The 17,952-nt window shown below is 41.0% G+C and overlaps 1 protein-coding gene across 11 annotated transcripts in view; it reads left to right on the plus strand.

The window, feature by feature from the left end:
• LOC120951204 (CUGBP Elav-like family member 4) overlaps nt 1-17,952 on the plus strand; it is a 321,851-nt gene that overhangs the window by 26,059 nt on the left and 277,840 nt on the right. For 9 of the 11 annotated variants that reach the window (XM_040369776.2, XM_040369772.2, XM_040369771.2 and 6 more), the window contains exon 2: nt 12,537-12,619. In XM_040369776.2, the coding sequence (XP_040225710.1) occupies nt 12,537-12,619 (83 nt within the window). Of the gene's footprint in view, nt 1-12,536; nt 12,620-16,385; nt 17,268-17,952 lie in introns of those variants that run through there. The other 2 variants (XM_049607669.1, XM_049607671.1) reach the window with 2 other exon arrangements.

The raw sequence follows: 17,952 nt of genomic DNA on the forward strand, positions 1-17,952 counted from the left end.
ATACCCACACAATCAAACAGCAAGATTGATTTCACATTTTCCACCACGGCGTATTAACGCGTGTGCCTATGTATTGGTAAGTGAACCGGTTGTGCCAGCTGCTCGGTATGGACGAATTTCCCAGGCGTGGTAGCGTGGTGTAGTGGTCGTCGTATCAAGCCCGTTCGTCTGGTTGGTAAAATGAAAAACCGACCCTAAGTAGCAAGAGCAAACCAGTTCGGACAGAACTGACCAGCGGCTGGGCTTCGGCTCGGTCGTTCACATTCCCTCGCCGCACAAGTACGCTCCGGTGCACCGCGATGTACGTATGAAAGCATGAAGTAATATTTGAAATTGATATTAGCAGTAGGCGGTGGCAGAACTGGGGCCACCGAAATGTGCGGCATATAACTTTTTAATACTTCGTGTTCCTTTGCGACTGGCATCTTGCGTTTCCGCGGTTTGCCATTGCCTTCATGCCCCCCGGGCTGGCTTCCAAATATTGGTCCATATTTTGAAATACTGCCGTGTTTTATAGGCTCGTAAAATTATTTTAGAATTTTCACTTGCCGCACACGGTACAAAAAGTTCGCTGCTATTTCGTCTCTCCCTCTGCTCCTTTCGTAAATGACAACGAAGGGAAAGATTGGAACGAGACCACCAACCCCGAGCATCGTAGGGGGATGGGATATCGTTTTCGGAATTTTGGTACTTTGTTGACATAAAGCATACGAAAATGGGAAGAATGAAAATAAAGATCTTTGCTGGGTGTGGTCTGACCAGAGGCAGTCTGCGGGCGGGGGTCACGGAACCGCGCAAGGTTTCGGAACAACCAAGGGCATATTACGTCGGAAAAGCAGGAAGTTTTCCGTTTGATGGCAGATGGTAGTATGGGAGGTTTTGGGCGAAACAACAAGCGCTTTGAGTCTGGAAGACATCTCGCCGATACGCTGTTGTAACGTGTAACATGAGCACGTCGAATGAGTTTCCATCCGTGGACGTACATTTTTGCAGGGGTGAAGGAACGCATCGTCTTGCGTCGTCTCAAAGGCACGAAGATTGTAATATTTTGCTTATTATTGAAATGTTGGCAGAGTTTGATGTTGTTCGCAAGAATAGTTTATGCACTGTAAAATGTGAATCTTCATGATGATAAAAAGTTTTTACGTGCAATATTGGTACATACGCTGTTACAAAGGTTCTGTTTAGAGCATCATTAAAAGAGAAAATTAATACATTTATTAATATACTCTAGTTATTGAATCAGGTATAAAATATATGGTAATGAGACTTGAAAGAATTTTTTATTGCGATTCATGAAGTTGAAACTCCCATAAGAACAACAGAGTTCTCTTACTATAGCTAACCTAATCCTATCTTTTTTGGAATTGCATTGCAGAATAGATATTTGAAGAAATAAAAATTTTCCTTTTGTTTCTATATGTAAGTCACCTTCGCATAAAAAACTGCACCCGACTGCATTCTCATCCCACGGAAACAAATCCCATCCCTTCCCATCGCTCATCCGAGAAACGACGAATCAATTTGTTTTTATCAATTTGGGGAATGTTATTTGTCATTTCATGTAATATTTCCACTCATAATCAATGTTTATATTTGAAATACGATGGGGGTTTATTCGAAACAAATATTATTTTTTAATATGAATGTGTGATTACATTCTTCTAAAATGATTCGTTTGATTTATGTTGTAATTTTCTATAATTTTTTTTAATTAAATTACAAAAAATGTGCAAATTTGTATTGTTTTCTATGTACTTATGTTACAATACATGGACAAAAAAGAATCATATAGATCCTAAACGGCACCGTAAAAAATCATAATTATTTTTACCTCTCTGTTGTATCCTTCATTCAAACTATCTTCCGTTCACTTTGCCCAAATCTCCAACTCACCTATAGATTTGTCTTCTCCACAGAATAGCAGCGTTCTGCAACCTTCCAGCACATGCGTGTGTATAGCTTGATGATGCAGCGTGGAGCACATAAATTTTACATTCTTTTGTTTCGCATTTAGGAAGATCCACCGATAAGACCATTTACATCACCAGTATGCTTAAGCTTGCTTTATGTTCGGTTGGAGCGAGGATTTTTCCTTCCCGCTGGGCCCGCGTGAGCGCCCCCACACACGGGCAGGCTTTTTGGTCGTCAAGAAGCTTAAACGGTATGTGGTAGGGAGGTTTTACGACCTGTCTGCTAGGAAGCTTGCGGGCACCGTGTACTCCGCAAAACGGGTGTCTGTAAGAATGGCGAGAAATTGGCAAAGACTTTCATCAGCCCCATGTCACGACGCGTTGAGCCGTTAAGTCGACCCACCGTACTCGAGTGTAGGAAATTCGTGGTAATCGAAACTTCTTCGCGTGGCCTCTTCGGAGGAAGGGCAACCAACGTGCCGCATGTAAAGAAAAGCCATCAAACTACCTTCCAGTTTACCTCCGCTCCTGTGCAGTTTGTGGAGGAAGCGAACAAAGCGAAGGTAGCCATGTGGGGCACACACACACACACACACACACACACGCACAAACACACAAACTTACACACGACACAGAAGAAAAGCCAAAGTAAATATCTGATTGGTATTCATAAAATGTTTATGCATGATAAAAGTATTTGCGGAGTAAATAATCTTCCCACGAGAATGGGGCCATACATGTGTGGTGCGCACAGTTTGCGGCGATGCTTGCCACGTCCCTTCCGGAACGTGTCTCCGGTGAGGTAAGTTTTCCATCGCACGTTTGAGCGAGAATGGTTTGGAGCTGTGAAAGAATGAATCCCTCCATTGATGCTGCCATTTCACGATGCAACCCAGCGAACACGATCCGAGCCGATATCGTGGCGCACATACTTTACGAACTTCGATATAGATTGTCAATTCCGGACCTCGCTTGACGTAAAGTTGAGAGCAGCAGATTGAATGTGTGACATCAACGTCGATCTGCCTACTCCCTGTTTGACTTCCTTTCAGCTAGTCGTGCCGGGAGCGGGGGGACGAGTAGGGTGAGAGTTGTCAAGTGCTTATATTAGGCATCATAGGCCATTCTGCAACGACACGAGCGCGCAGGGAAAAGCGGCGAGAACGAAAGGCGAAGTCGTCAAGAGTAGGGCACCTATTTCTGGTGTAATAAAATCATCATCATCGTCACCAGGACGCAGGCCTTCCCTGTCTCCATCTTGTACACCCATCAAGCTGAAACGATGAGATGCGCCGTGACCTGATTTGAATGAAATGCAATATTTTCGTTTTATTCAATAAACTTTCCGGAAAGGGGATTTTCACTCAACTTGATGGTCGCGTAACGAGTACGAAAATGTGTTGCGAAATGAATCGTTCCCCTGCTCCAGTGCGCATTTCAGTAGCAAGCGCTGAGGATGTGGATTTCTTGTGCAGTGTCCCTCTTTCAATCCACATCTTTCACACTTGTATGCATTTAGCCGCGTGTTGGACGATGAAAAAACCCTAGTGGACATTATCGTTCAACGTCAGTCAATCATCGTAAAGGGTAGACTGTGGTTGAATTTGAGCCAACGTAAACAGTTTCGTGGCATTGAGTGAAGAGATTTGAGCTAAACGGAATTATATCGAGAGCCAAAAACTCTATGGCAAGTGTACATTAGATTATTTTGCAAAAAAAGATACGGATACATAAGAGGTAACGATGCATAAGTCGGTTTGGAGTATTTTTTCATTCGACAGAAATGAATAGAAATTTTAAATGAATACTACGATTTTTCGAATAGAAGTGTTATTATTTGTTCTGTTACTCAAACACGTTGATTGAGTTTAGTTTCAAGCTTGAAATGATTTGTAAATCGGCGCTTTGAAAATATTTTAAAAGACTAAGACGATGTCGATGCTGAAGGAGACAATTTTTAATAATTTTTGTAGTAGTAGTAGTATACAAGTTTTTATTGATTTGAAATTCATGTACAGTGTACAATGGGTACTCTTGTAGATTTGTAATGGGTTCCAATTCGTTTTCTTTCTTCATTGTTGGAACAGTTTAGCTAGCCCTGCCAAGTTGAATTTTTAATTTTTTTTTGTGTTTAGGATTGTTGTTGTTGGAAAGAATAATTTTTTGTGAATTACATGATTCGCTTTCTTCAGATTAAATAAAATCATTTTAATTATTTTTGTATCTTGTATATTGTGTTACGCAACAAAAGCTCCTGATTGGTGCACCAAAATCTTTAGCAAAATTCAAACTTTTCTATGAGCATTACATCATTGATGGATGGATGCCGAAATAAAAATAAAATCATAATTTTTTAACAATTAGCGAAACTCTTACCAGTAATTCAAAACTCAGAAGTTATAGGTAGCAATAACAAACGCAGTGAACCTATACAATCACGTTACAAGCGATCTATACAAAGGAAATTGAATATTACTGGCTGTTTTTAATTTCATATCATCATTTTTAAATACTTGATATTTAATTCATAATATCGAAAAAAGTTCATATTGTGTTCACAAAGTTCAAAGGAAATTGCTTATACCCATGAATGCAAAAGAATATGCTTTGATAACGAATATGGATTCTCAATGCATGTGGTCATCTCATTGTTTGACAGTACAAAACACAGAAATAACAGATTTTGGCACATCACTACGATGAAAACGAGTGATAACAAATAACTATAGGGCAATGGCATAAATTAATGAGCAATACTTAACCACAAACCTGTGGAAGTTGCTTTTGATTTTTTTTGCACAAGACAAAGCCATTCATTCTGCCGGCCCATTAGTGCAGATAGAACAGTTGTTGGAATGGGAAAACAAAAGCCAAACCACAAACGAACATGCTCCCTTCCTCCGCTTTGTGCCAGCACGCGATCATCAGAACATTTAGACCAACTCCACAAAGCGGAGGGATGTTTTCCTTCATTTCGTTTATTGCACACATTCTTTTTTCCAGCACACATTCAGCTTTCCCATACTAGAGGCTGAGTTTTTATATACAGGACGAAGCCACATCCACTACAACCGGCATACAACCGAAAAACAAAAGGGCTTGGGAAATCTACTCGAGTGCTTTTTACTCAGAAATATCTTCGATTGTATCGATTGTTTTTGTTTCTTCTACCGTTTGGCATTGCGTTTAACGTAGCTCGTCGCGGAAAAGCCTACCAACCATTTGTGTGCTGAGGGTGGATGCGATGCCAAACAGAACATATTACTCCGAACCCCTCCTTTGACGGACAAGTCGGCCGTGCTGGGATAGCCAAAGAAAAGAAGGGCTTCCGGTGCTTCGTGCTATCTGCTTGATGTGTTCCCTTCTTTGTTTATTTCGCCTCCCCTTTGTGTTGCGTGTGGCCATCGATTTCCGGCAATCCCAACATTGGCAGATCCCATAATCGGTAAAAAGTGCGTCGTTCGAATGGTTGATGGAGTCATTTGTCTGGCATTATGCCTTATGGTCAGTCATTGTTTATGTGTACCGGTTTCGAACGGTGCTTGCCCACCCACCGCAGCTAAAGAAGCGGCCGTTACACGCACACTCCTAGCTTCTGAGTGCAGCCCATTGTCGTAATGGCACCTTGGCATGGCGTATGGTGGAGTGTGAGCTAGATATGAGTGTTTTTGTTGTTATTGTAAGTCACAGTTGTTCGTGCTGGATTGTCCAGTTTCTGGCACCTTTTGGGCAATCTTCTGTGTCCAAACGTCCGAAACATGCAAAGCGTACCTTCCCGTCTGCAACGGCCATTGCCGTCGATTGTTTTTGGCCTACCGTACTCTACCCTGCTAATGTTGAAGGAAAAGGCAACCGAGAAACAGAACGATTTGATAGCAAGTTCACACCGAAGAGTTTGATTTATCGAGGTACGTTTTAGGCTAAATTAAAGATTATTTATAACCTGTAGAAACCATTCAGCGTAAACTATAAATCAACGAATTGGAAATTAAGGTTCGACTCGAGGCCGCTGACCATTTGCGATTATGGCATCTCGATGGGTAGCTTTGGGGCCGCATATTTGTCCTAAGCCAGGATGGAGAAGCCGACCAAATCCATACTATATCAGAAAGGGTTTCGTACGGTTCCTTCAACGTACTGGTGGCACGTTTTTTGCATTGGTGGACGAGGCAAAGGGGAGTAAAACGACCCAAAAAAGGTAGGGTCGATTATCGAGATTTAAGGAAGCATTCATAAAATTGGATAAATTCTGTCAATAAATCAAATGGAGTCGGTTGTGCATACGCGCCTGTCGGACTGCTAAGCTGAATTGGATAAGAATGTTCGAAATAAACATCTTCCCCCCTAAGTGAAGTTGCTAGCTCGAGGAAAGATCTATCAACGCTCAAAAACGTCGAACGGTGCCGTCGTACGGCGCTGGCTTTGAACGATGTTAAAAGCAGACATAAATTTGCAAATAGACTTCACTTTCGCGTGCACCCGAATGTTTGGTTGGGAAAATTGTTTCTTATCTTTCAATTAGGTTCATTTTTGTGCGGATCGTTTGTGGTGGAGCAAACGATACAGCACGAAGCAATGTTGTGCGCTGTGGTCGGAAAGTACTTGCCAACAGAGAAAATGTTTGTGGCGTTTGGAGTTGCATGCCGTTATGAACGAAAGCGTAGGGAGGAACTGTTTTGTTTTGGTTTTGTTTTACGTGCTGAACGTAGGTTAGTATCCTATGCTTACACAGGTGAACTGGGCAATGATTTGTACATTCTGCCACTGCAAATAACAATGAAGCAGCTGGGTAAAACGCTAACCTGTGGCTAGCTGGTTTGCTTCCAGACAGTGCTTGAAACTGTAAAGAGTAAAACAAAACATATAAAGAGGCATGAAACACACACACACACAAAACCAAGAAGGGAAAACATCGTCATAACCGGTAAAAAGTGTCTGAAAATCGAAACAATAGCACGTGAAGGAAAAGGAAGTACAAAAAGTGAATCCAGAATATTAAGAGTGGCAAAGCGAAATGCTTACTTCCCTTCTTGGTATGGAGCACCTTTGGTCAGATGTTAAAGCATGCAAGCTCTAGCAGTGGGCAAACTGGTTGCATAAAGAGAACGAAAGCAACGTCCGTTTAAAGCGGTATTATTTTGAATGGTCAAAACGGAGTAAAACATAGGACAAAAACGGCTTCGTCAATATTTGAACTTCAACCAAATGTTAGCCTTTCATAAAGAACACACGCTCACACTCGCATGTATATATATTCCAATATAAAAAGTAAGTGTCCGGTGCAGTTTTGAAATTTCCTCCACGTTCAACCACAGACGGTAAGGGTAGCTAGATTTTCTTCGTTCGCTTTAAACGGTGCTTTTAGGCTATTTTGCTGGGTTTGAGAAGTGAAGAAATAATTTAGTTGTCTAGTCGATAGAGGCCAAAGTCTGCATATATGTGTGTGTATCTATCTGTATGGTTCAAGTTGAAAATGAACTAAACGGGGCTTCAAACCACGGAGAATTTCAAATTTCCCATAGGAATTTGACTTCCTTTCTGCCGGATAATCGGATTCACTTTCAATATAAGATTTAAAAAAATCTTCGATCGATTGAAAAGCATCGACAGAATAGGTTGAGAAAAATCGAGAACAGTGAGACTAACTATCTTCTGAGTTAAACGGAAAAGATAGCGATGAAGCTGATTGATGCAATTATAGTTATTTACAATTGCGACCATTTCTTTTGTAGGAGATTGAATGTTTTATAATTCGAAAATATTAACAAAAATATTTAAACAATTAGATTCACTTTTACAGCTGGTCGTTAGTTTATTAGATTAATTTTAAAAGAGGGCGGACTCATGGTAAAGTCGTTCGATTTCATGTCCGTCTTGGGTTCAAACCTTGTAAGAACCATTCGCCTATAGCAAGGATTGACTAACTGGCAGCGTGTTACAAAATATGTCTTAGACAATTTATAGGAAAAAAATCTTCACACGTCTTGGAAGACACTCTTCAGCTATGCTCAAGCAAAAAATCAAGCCGTTATTTTGAAAAACCTCTAAAAATTACGCGTAAATGTAAAAAAATGCATGATATTCATACAATCCACCAGTCATACAATCTCGATTTCTTAACAAAATGACCATGTAGCTTACAGTAAGTGATATGTAGCTTAGCAACATTGGTAAATATGGTTTTAACATCGTTCAATGAGGCCCTTCCACGATTCTAGTCAGTTTTTTGTATGGAGTTTGACAGTTAGAGGCTGAAATTATGTGAACAATCCATTCAAAACCACACACAAAACTAACCTGCAATTTTCAGTCTAGATTATTCTAGCCTCAAAGATAGAATTAGATTCGAGTACCTGCTCGAAAAATGGCAAAACAAGGTGATGTTTACATTTATCCCAAGGTGCATTAAAGAGATCTGGTGATGGAATCCAGAATCAAAGTGTATGTAGTGCAGGTGGTCTCATAGCATGTTTTTTTAGAACCAAAATTGAATATCACTTTTAGGTAGGATGGGAGAAAATTATTGTTCTAACAAGCTTTTTGAAGGCTTGACGAATACACAAAACACTCTTAAAATCTTCATTCAGAAACAGAAGCGATAAAAATCAGCCTTCTAAATTCATACATACCTTGGGATAAGCCCACCTGTATATTATACCCACTTAGACAGCTGCTCGAAAACTGCTATACAATGCAAACAGCTGACAGGCTGAAATTTCAGCCTACGAACTTAAAACGGAAAGGGCCCCAATATCAGTTATTAGAGGTCAATCGATAATGTTGGGTGTACATAGCATAAGTCAAACGTGTTACAGTCTGAATTATCCAATTGAAGTACTAAAGTTATTGAAAATGGTATCATGGAAGAAGGTATTATTGTTATTCATAATTTTGATATTTATAAACATTTTAGAAGTATCATGAAAGAAGTACTGTTGACAATTTGTCAGTGTTTCTGCATATTAGAAAGAGTTCGTCGTATTTGTCTTAGCAGGTTTTATAATTTACTTTCATAAATTATATAATGCAATCGTTCAGAGCATTTATGATTTAGTTGTCTAACGACAGAACATACCAGCAATCAAGAAGTCATTGAAAACCAAGCCCACTAATGGTACAAGCTAGCCTTAACCGACAACGGTTGTTGTGCCCATGAAAAAATAGATTGCTGCATACTGCAAAAATGTTGAGAATTTTAAAAAAACTGTTTAAAATTTATGACTGTTTAGGAATGTGTGTTACGGTTGAAATATTTGAATTTAATTGAAATATTGTAATTGAAATATTTCAACTGCGTTTCACGGAATTGCGTTTTTTATCGGACTGTGCGTATATTTGACAGTTTCTGTTTTGTATGTATTGGTGCGATTAGGATAGCGGGAAAAGATTGACACACACACACACACACACACACACACACACACACACACACACACACACACACACACACACACACCATTTGAATCGACATTTATGTAAGCTGTTTGGTTTATGCACGTATGCCATCCTGCAACAAAAGAATGTTAATCGCTAACCCTTGAAACGGAACATTTAGCACAGGTAATCGTTGCTGATTGCCACTCGTCTTCGTAAAGAACCCCATTCTTCTACTTTTAACAGGAATTCTGGCTTTTGTTGCATACCTTTTCCATTCCCATTCAAAGTCGTTCCTGTCTACAGCGATTCATACAGTCATGTATGTCATCGGTTTTGCTTCTGTTCGGATTGTTTCCAGTTCAACATGGTTTTTGTTTTTTATGCGGTACATCATTTTTGAACCAAGTCAGCTATTCAAAACTTTAGATACTCTTAGGAGAAAGACTGGCAGGATAGATACGATCATGGTTTTTGTTTCATGGCTACAGTCTAATGACAGATAAACTACTGGGGCTTCGTCTTTGTCCTCTCAACCATTTGCCGTTGTTACAGAGAAAAGTAAGCAAAAGCAGAGAATCGGGACACAACAGACATGGCTACACCGGAAGGATTGGTTGTAAGTAAAGAAGTCCGGGAAATATAAGAGATAATAGAGGAAAATATGAGGGAGAGGTGATGCAACAAAAAAAAAAAACATCTAGAACCAAACAGCCCCAGAGACCTTTTCATTCACATTGTAGTATGCAGGAAATGATTTCAACCGAGCCCGTCCAGGCGGACGGATTGTATAATTATGGGACTTTAATCCTGGTGGCCGCTTCTGGCTACTGTTCTGTTGACTTTGGCTTCAAAGTTGAAACGAAAAGCAAGGTCTATTTTTAAATTATGCTTCATGTCATTCCAGTTTCCATAGCTCGACAGCATTGCTCGCCGCCTTCGCTCATTGTGCATCCGGCATGGTTCTGCTTGCTGTACGTCCTGCCTTGCATGCACATATTATCCTTGGTTGGGTTCCTTTTTTATCTCTCTCCAAGTCCACACAGTGTTTCATTTTTTTTAGCAGGAGTTGTTCTGCATCATTTTTTTTTTGCTGCTGCTACTATTGCTACTTCTACCGCCCTTAAGCTCAGTTGGTTTTCACCGCCCTACTGCTCCTCGCATACATGCTTTAATGGCTCTTGCTACCAAGGAACTAGTTATGAGATATATCACGGCCTCAATGGATCGCTCAGTCTTCCGTTGATCTGGTCATAATTTATCAAAAAAGGGTAATTTATAAGAGTTGAGTACTGAAAAGCAATCCTATCCTTTTCAAGGCTCTGCCCTGGAGCGAGACATGATGATGGGAATTCATAAGAGATTCGTAAAGGGCTTAAACAGCGCTGTGTTGAAAGTGTCATTAGTCGAAAGAAGAAAACTGGATGCACTTTTTGCAGTGACAGTATTGGACAAGGCTGGTGGGCAAATAATTATTAAACATGTCTGTGTTGCATCCATAGCTTATGTTAGGTCGTTTTTAGAAATTAAAGCTAAACTAATGTGTTTTTATTTGATATTGTGAAAACCTTTACCAATGGTTAAGGAAAAAAATGGATTGCTAAGACTTTTCATGTCCTAAATCGTACCAAACCGGTAGCAACCTTGTTGCAAACCCATTATCTTTCTCTCACGTTTGCACCAATTTAACGTCTAATTAGCAGGCAGAAAGTTTTGTTTATTTAATCCTACAGCAATTGGGGCGAACAGACGACGGTTTTATCAGCTGTTGTCGGTGGAAAAGCAAATAACATTAAAAAAACCTTTCCAACAACCCTTAATGCCACGATGTCACAAACTCTTCCTTATTTAATCACTAAAATCCACTAAAGTTAGATAAATTTTATATCGGGCCTTTCTTTTATGTGTTTGACCCCGGAAACGAGCTGCGTCCCAAAGAATGCTTGTACACCAAAACGAGGGTCTGGTGAGTGGAAGCTGAAACTGTGCACGAAAATTGTGCCAGAGAATTATGCCATTAGGGTGATGTTTCGCTGACAGCGCCTTAGGAGGTGATTTTTCACTTTGCACCGAGTATTAACGCGGAAAAGCGCTATTTTCTTAAGGGTCGCTTGGGCCGGGCACCGGAATGCTGATGGCGATTCAACCAGTAGAACGGAAAGCATCGGCCAGGCCAGTAAGCCAGCGGCCGACTTGAATTTATTATTTCGACCAAATTTATGGGCTTCTTTTTGCTCTAATTGCTGTGTTTTATGCTTTCCGTTTTTGAAGCCTCTAAATGATGCTGTTCAAAGCCGGCGGACGGTCAGCGCAGACTGCAGTGGGGAACCTCGCCGAGGTAAACGAGGCAGGCATCCGTCTTTCAAAACGCTGAAAAGTGTTGACCGGGAAAGCATTCGTTCGGGTGTGTTTTTTTAGTGATAAAGGGTCTCCAAGGGGCAACTAGAGGGAGAGAAAAAGGATTGTTCCAAATGTTTTCCCTCGGGTGTTTATGTAGAAGCAGTTTTAGTGGGGCTTGACAAAAAGTGAAGGTCTGATATATCGGGTTTTCGGATTTTCCTGAAATGTCTCGAACAATGCTTTACGACCCTACCGATTCCTACGACGTAACGCCAGGAGCTGTGACGATGTTTAGAAAAAGAGCGGTTTTATGGTGCCACTGGACACCATTAATGCTTGTCATTCAACTCCATTGCAAAGGGATCCCTTGTCAAGCTATAGATCAAAACTAAACAGGGAATATTTGGAGCAATTTATTTAGGGGACCAATTCCTGATAAGCTAACATATAAACTGCTTGTACAAATAATGTAAAGGTTCTTATATTAAATCAATGAAAATTGTACCAATATATAAACGTATTGATAAGTATGTTACACATTTTAGATAATTCTTCTTGTTAAATTAGAGCATTAAAAAAATATTGGATTATCATGCCTAAATTGATATTCAAAATTCGATTAAGAGATTGAATGAGCTATAAACTGTGAAAATATAACATAGTTGAAGCGGAATATATCATAATTTTTACTCTGATTAAACATTTTAAGTATTTTAATCCTGATTGTTTTAATCATCAACAATATGATCTTTTTTATTCTATAATGCTTATATTATTTCTTTTTATATGCTTATAAAATATAATTTATGCTTTGTTCTAAGTCCTCACAGTCAACAAATGATACACACTCAAACCCTGTTGAATAGCATATCTCAATATTTACCCTCTTTCATTACCATTTCTCCGCAGGCTGCGCGTTTTTGACGTACTTCAGTCCGGAAAGCGCCGTTAACGGTCAGGGCGCGTTACATGAGAAGCAGACACTACCTGGGGTAAGTTTGATTGTGCTCTGTTACGGCGGTGCCTACCGTATGCTAGTTTTGTTTCCTGCTTTTATTTCGATTGCTACATAAATTTAGATGCTAGACGGCCCAGTACGAAAGAAATCCGGCGCAACACCTTCGCGTGTTTTCGGCGAGCACCTCCTGAGAAAAACTGATATTTTTACCACCCCATTTCCCTCATGAGCACCCTGAGTGACCTGATGGAGTATTGGGTGCCATTTTACGATTGCCAGAAGTAAACCCCAGAGTATGCCTTCAACCCGTGCCTACTAGCTTTTGGGGAGGTGCGTTAGAGAAGATGTTAAATTTATATAGCCACGATTGTCCGACCGGAGGATTAAACCGAAAGAGAGAGAAAAATGTTGAAAGAAAGAGAAGAATGTACATTTCTCTCTCTATCGAGACCTCCAGGGAGGAAGCAGACAGCAAGGGAGGTGAAAAGATTTTACTATCGGCACTAGCTGGGGCCTTTCCCATCTTTGCTACTCGTTCGACGCAGAAATGTATGTCACTCCGCTTCCGGCACGCCACCAATCCTTTCGCAAGGTACTTTTATGGTCGATAAAGGAATAAAATGAAACAACAGCTTAACCAAGCTGCGCTACATTTTAGTGCAAGGAACAAGAAGTGAGGCAGACATTCCACAAAGCAGCACAAAGGACCACAGTGCGTAGAGGCTCTCCGAAGCACACAATATCCCGTTCGGTGCCCTTTTCGATAGTGTGCGTTTTTCCAGTACGGTTTGGAATTGGAATTCAACAAATTATCCTACGGCTACCGGTATTTGGTAAGCTGGCTGGGGGTAGGCTTGCCGATTGAACAGGCAATTGAATAGGGCTTTGAGGGCTTAATTTGCTGGTGGCACGCTTACGTTTCGCTGTTCTTGAGGCGTAATTGACACCAAGAAACATCGGCTCCACTAGGTGCACTGAAGCTAGCTGCCTTGTTGATTGGATCAATAGATTTGGTTTTATCGAACCTTTGAGTAGGTTGATTGATGGTACTCACCAGCCAAGTTACGCACAACATCTACATTTTATTGAACAATTTAGTAAGATATTAGGAATTGTTACACAAATTCGTTTTTTATGTAGGCAATAGCTAGTCTTATATTAGTTGAGTCTTATATCAATTATAAATAAATTTTATATAATTTCATTCTTGTATGGTAAACCTTTACAGATGTTATAAAATGTGTTCTAATCCATACATACAATGTACATTTGATAACGGAAGTGCAATGACAGTACCGTAATGTTCACAGAGAGCAGATGCAAAATGCGACACACTTAAAGACAGTCACTGACCGGGGAACTGCTTCCATATGATTTAGATGTCTTACCGATGGCCGGAGCCCGAGATCGCAATCGCAGGCAAATGCACCGAACACATGGATGCATCCGTGAATCGTTGAACCGTTAACCGATTCCGGGTAGGAAATAGAAGCGGAAATGGAACCGACCCGTTGTTCTACACTCTCATCGCCTTCCTGCGTCTCTACCGCATATATGGTATATGGTGCGGTGTTTACAAGTACAATTTCGCTCCCGGCCGTTTCTATGGAGTGTATTTTTAAAAAGACCAGCAGCTCACTCCATCGACTGCGCGTATGTGGGAGAGAGTGTGTGTATGTGCCAATTTTGCGTGGAATCGATTGTGATGCGTCTTTACGCACGTGAATCGTTATTGTGCCGTTCGCACCGAACAGTGGACTGACTCTCTCACTCTATATCTCCCTCTCTCTCTCTGTCTCTCTACGAGTCCTTCACCATCACGACGTAACGGCTAAGGAAGCCGGGACTAGAACGGGCAAGCACCTAAGAGTCGGAAAAACACTAGCCGCTGTAATGAAACTCTCCGATCAGGTCAATAAAGCAACGAGGGAAATCGCTTTGTTGGTTGGTTGGGATTTTTTTCCTCTCTCCATGCGTCCTATTTTTAGCGGCCGCACCGACCATCGCGAGTCGATGGGCCTTGGCGTACATGCGCTCATGTGCTTCTGGGGTTTGTTTATGCTCCACTTGACTGGAAAGATTATGAGAATATGATTCGATCAAGATGGAGCGTGCATTCGAGCGTGCGGATGCGTGTTCATCCATATAAACATGTACGCTTTGTATGGCGTGGCGGCGCGTTGTTAATACTTGTTTGCAGAGTCTACTGAGGCGGGGAAGGTGAGCACAATGGCGCGGTTGTGATGAAAATGCGTGTAACGTCCGTGAACGACTGGGCTAATGGACGTGAAGAAGGTGCACCAGTTTCGATTTTCCGTTCTGTATCAGTGACAGTAATTGGCCGTATCTATCGATGCAGCAGCTCCAATATCTGGTTGGCTGCAGGTTTTGGGGCCATGTAGTTTTGTTGTAGGACCAGCAGGAATAACTACATCAATATAAAGCTTATAAGAGTTTGAAAATGAGTTACATACTATATTAGTTTAGTACATGTACAGTTGTGCAAATCCCTCTTCAACAAATATTTTAACTTTATCTGGGCTTCTTGGTGGGTTTTAGATATTGATGTGCCTATCACGCTTTTGTTCACTATATCTTATCTGGTAGAAACAAGAAGCGGATCAGTTTTTTTTACATCGTGTAGACACTAAATTACTAAATTTCACGTAATCTGTTTTGAACAATACATCAACTTCTTCTACGATGATTAGTCATTAGGGATTTTATTGCTAAATTACACGCATTTCTTGATTGCCATAAGTGGCCTTCTAACCTCCGTTGTTCCTGTCCCCCTCCATACCATTCCCCTCCGTTGCACTATCTTTGTTCCAATTACTGAAGTCAATCATGCTATCATGCATGAAGTTCATCGATGTATTGCCTTCTTGCACCACGCTTCCTGGTTTCAAACTTCTAGGTGTAATTTGACTGGCAGAAGGCGGTAGACCCATTTACATCTGCTGTCTAAACATCCCGACTCTACGTACGGGGTGCAGGACCCGAACACTGAACACTCATGGTGCGTTCTTGAAATGTTTACTTGCGCTTACGGTACATTGTGTGACGCAGGTCATACACTGCGGGGGATCATGGCGAGTGCGAAGGAGAAGGTCCGCTACACGCTACCTCCCACAACCAGCACACCATTTTATTGGTTAAGGAACGGAATCTAAAACGGGTTCGCTTACACCAGCGAAACTGCCGGTATTTTAAACAAGACGTCTGGCAGTAGAAGAAAACTTTCTTCCACCTTCCATCGCCTTGCATTTGCATGGGTGGAATGCACGCACATGTGATGCCTCGCCACCAACGGTCCAACCAACACACGGAACCACGATCATCGAAAATGTCGGTTTTCCTGTTGCCACTGCCGCTTTGCGATGATTGTGCGTCCGTCTCATCCGTCGTTTCGTTTTCCTACCGATTCCTGTTTGATTTTGGAGTTCAATTCGTCGATGGATGTTTTCTTTACCCGTACCCCGTTTCCTTCAGCCATATTGTCCTATCTGCTAGTATGGTCTGGCATGGGAGCAACCAGACCAGGCACGGCCGACCGAGAGCAGGAGAGTGGGAAAATTTTTACTTCCCAACCCGTTCCAATTCCGGGGGAAAAGCGAAACCCCCGTACACTCTCGAAACTCAGAGTTAGTTCGCCAGCCAGTCGATCTTGCGCGCGCACTCGAGGTTAAACGTTGCTCACTGGTAGCGGTGTGATTCGATCCGGGTTTCGTGTTTCTTGTCGCGCTTTCACTTTAGCGTTTAACTTCTTAAACCACTCCGAAGAAAGGTGAATAATCGTGAAATTTCTGTGCTTATTCGTACGATTCGTAACTATTTAAAGCAGTGTGCATCTATGTCGATTTCAATTTTTTGATGTAGCTCTAGTTGCTAGTTCAATTTAATGCAAACCGTACATTTATTTGTGAAAGTTTACCTGATCGTGTGGCTTTAGTGGTTCAGACGGTAGAGAGTATATTTTGACAGAGGGTGTGAAAAATAATGTCGTATTTTGGCAAAATTTGCTACCAAAAAAAGGCCATTGTGCAAGTGATTTAATTTTCTCATTGCCAAAAGATCACCGCTCGCGTGCTGGTGACGTGTTACGGTGGTGAAATATTCCCATTCGTGAATGTTTATCATTGGTGGTATGGTGCTGTTCTGTTTAGCTGGCGGTCGTTGTTGCTGAACCGCGGGTGCTGTGCATGGTGAAGCCGGGCAGAGTAGCGCCAAGAAATCTATTGGAGTTTGGAGCTTCACGATTGTCATATCAAATTACGAAGTTTTGCTGAAGCATTTTATTTTCCTTCTTTGGAAGTTGTTTTTTGAAGAAGGGAATATAACAACAACTATAGCAACAGCAACAAAAAGTCGCTAAGTGCTTCGCTGGATGAATGTTAGTGGAAAAGATCTATATGTGAGCGAAAGCAGCAACAGAAAAAAAGGTTGTGTGTTGATGTGATGTGCTGTGTAGTGCTGTGACACGCTGTCCAGTGTTTGGTTTAGCGAGTGGAAAAGTAGAAAAAGCTTTCAGTTCCAACTAACTTCGTCGAAGGACCGACCATCGTCGACGGGGCGCGGGGACACTATCCTCTCGAACTTGTACAGCCCGACTGTCATCCAGAAGCGCCGAGCAGATTACGATGATGGATAATGCTAGCCTTTGGTATTATGATCCGTTATGGGTAAAGCCGTGTTTTTCTTGCTGTTCGGTTCTATCGTTTTGCTTGCGCATTCAAGACTTCGTTACGTACCCGGCTCGACATGAGTCATGCCCGATTATGATGGCACAACAAAAATTTGCTCTAGTTTGTAGAGAAAACGATGCATCGTTTTGGGAACGGAAATGATGGCAAAAAGTGATGTAGTCAAGCTGTAACGATGAGAGATATGGGTTCACTACTAGCAAATGTATGATGTTGCATGTGTTCGTATGTAAAATAACTAATTTATTATATTATGTATGACTGCTCACTAGGTTGGCGGAATTGTTCTGCTTAAAATGTAAAAAAATGTACTTGTTACAATCTTTTTAAAATAAAACATTGAAAATAATATCTAAGTAACTTCGAAAGCAAGTAGCATAAACATAAGGACGTATATAATTTCAGTGCCAATCATATATGAATAACATTAACTGATTTTCAATACCACGTAACCTAGATGTGTAACAATTTTCCTACATACAATCGAATACTACATTTTAAAATCATTGGTCATTGTGTATTTACAAACTCAATTGAACTGAGGTTCATTTAAAAAAAAAACTTGTTGAAATGTGCAGATTGTTACATTTTGAGTTTGTTTGCAAGTGGTGATTGCACCAACAATGCAAAGTTATCCCCATCCCTTAATTTCAACACGTTTCCA

This window comes from Anopheles coluzzii, chromosome 2 (assembly GCF_943734685.1).
Source record: "Anopheles coluzzii chromosome 2, AcolN3, whole genome shotgun sequence".
In the NCBI taxonomy this organism is placed as follows: domain Eukaryota; kingdom Metazoa; phylum Arthropoda; class Insecta; order Diptera; family Culicidae; genus Anopheles; species Anopheles coluzzii.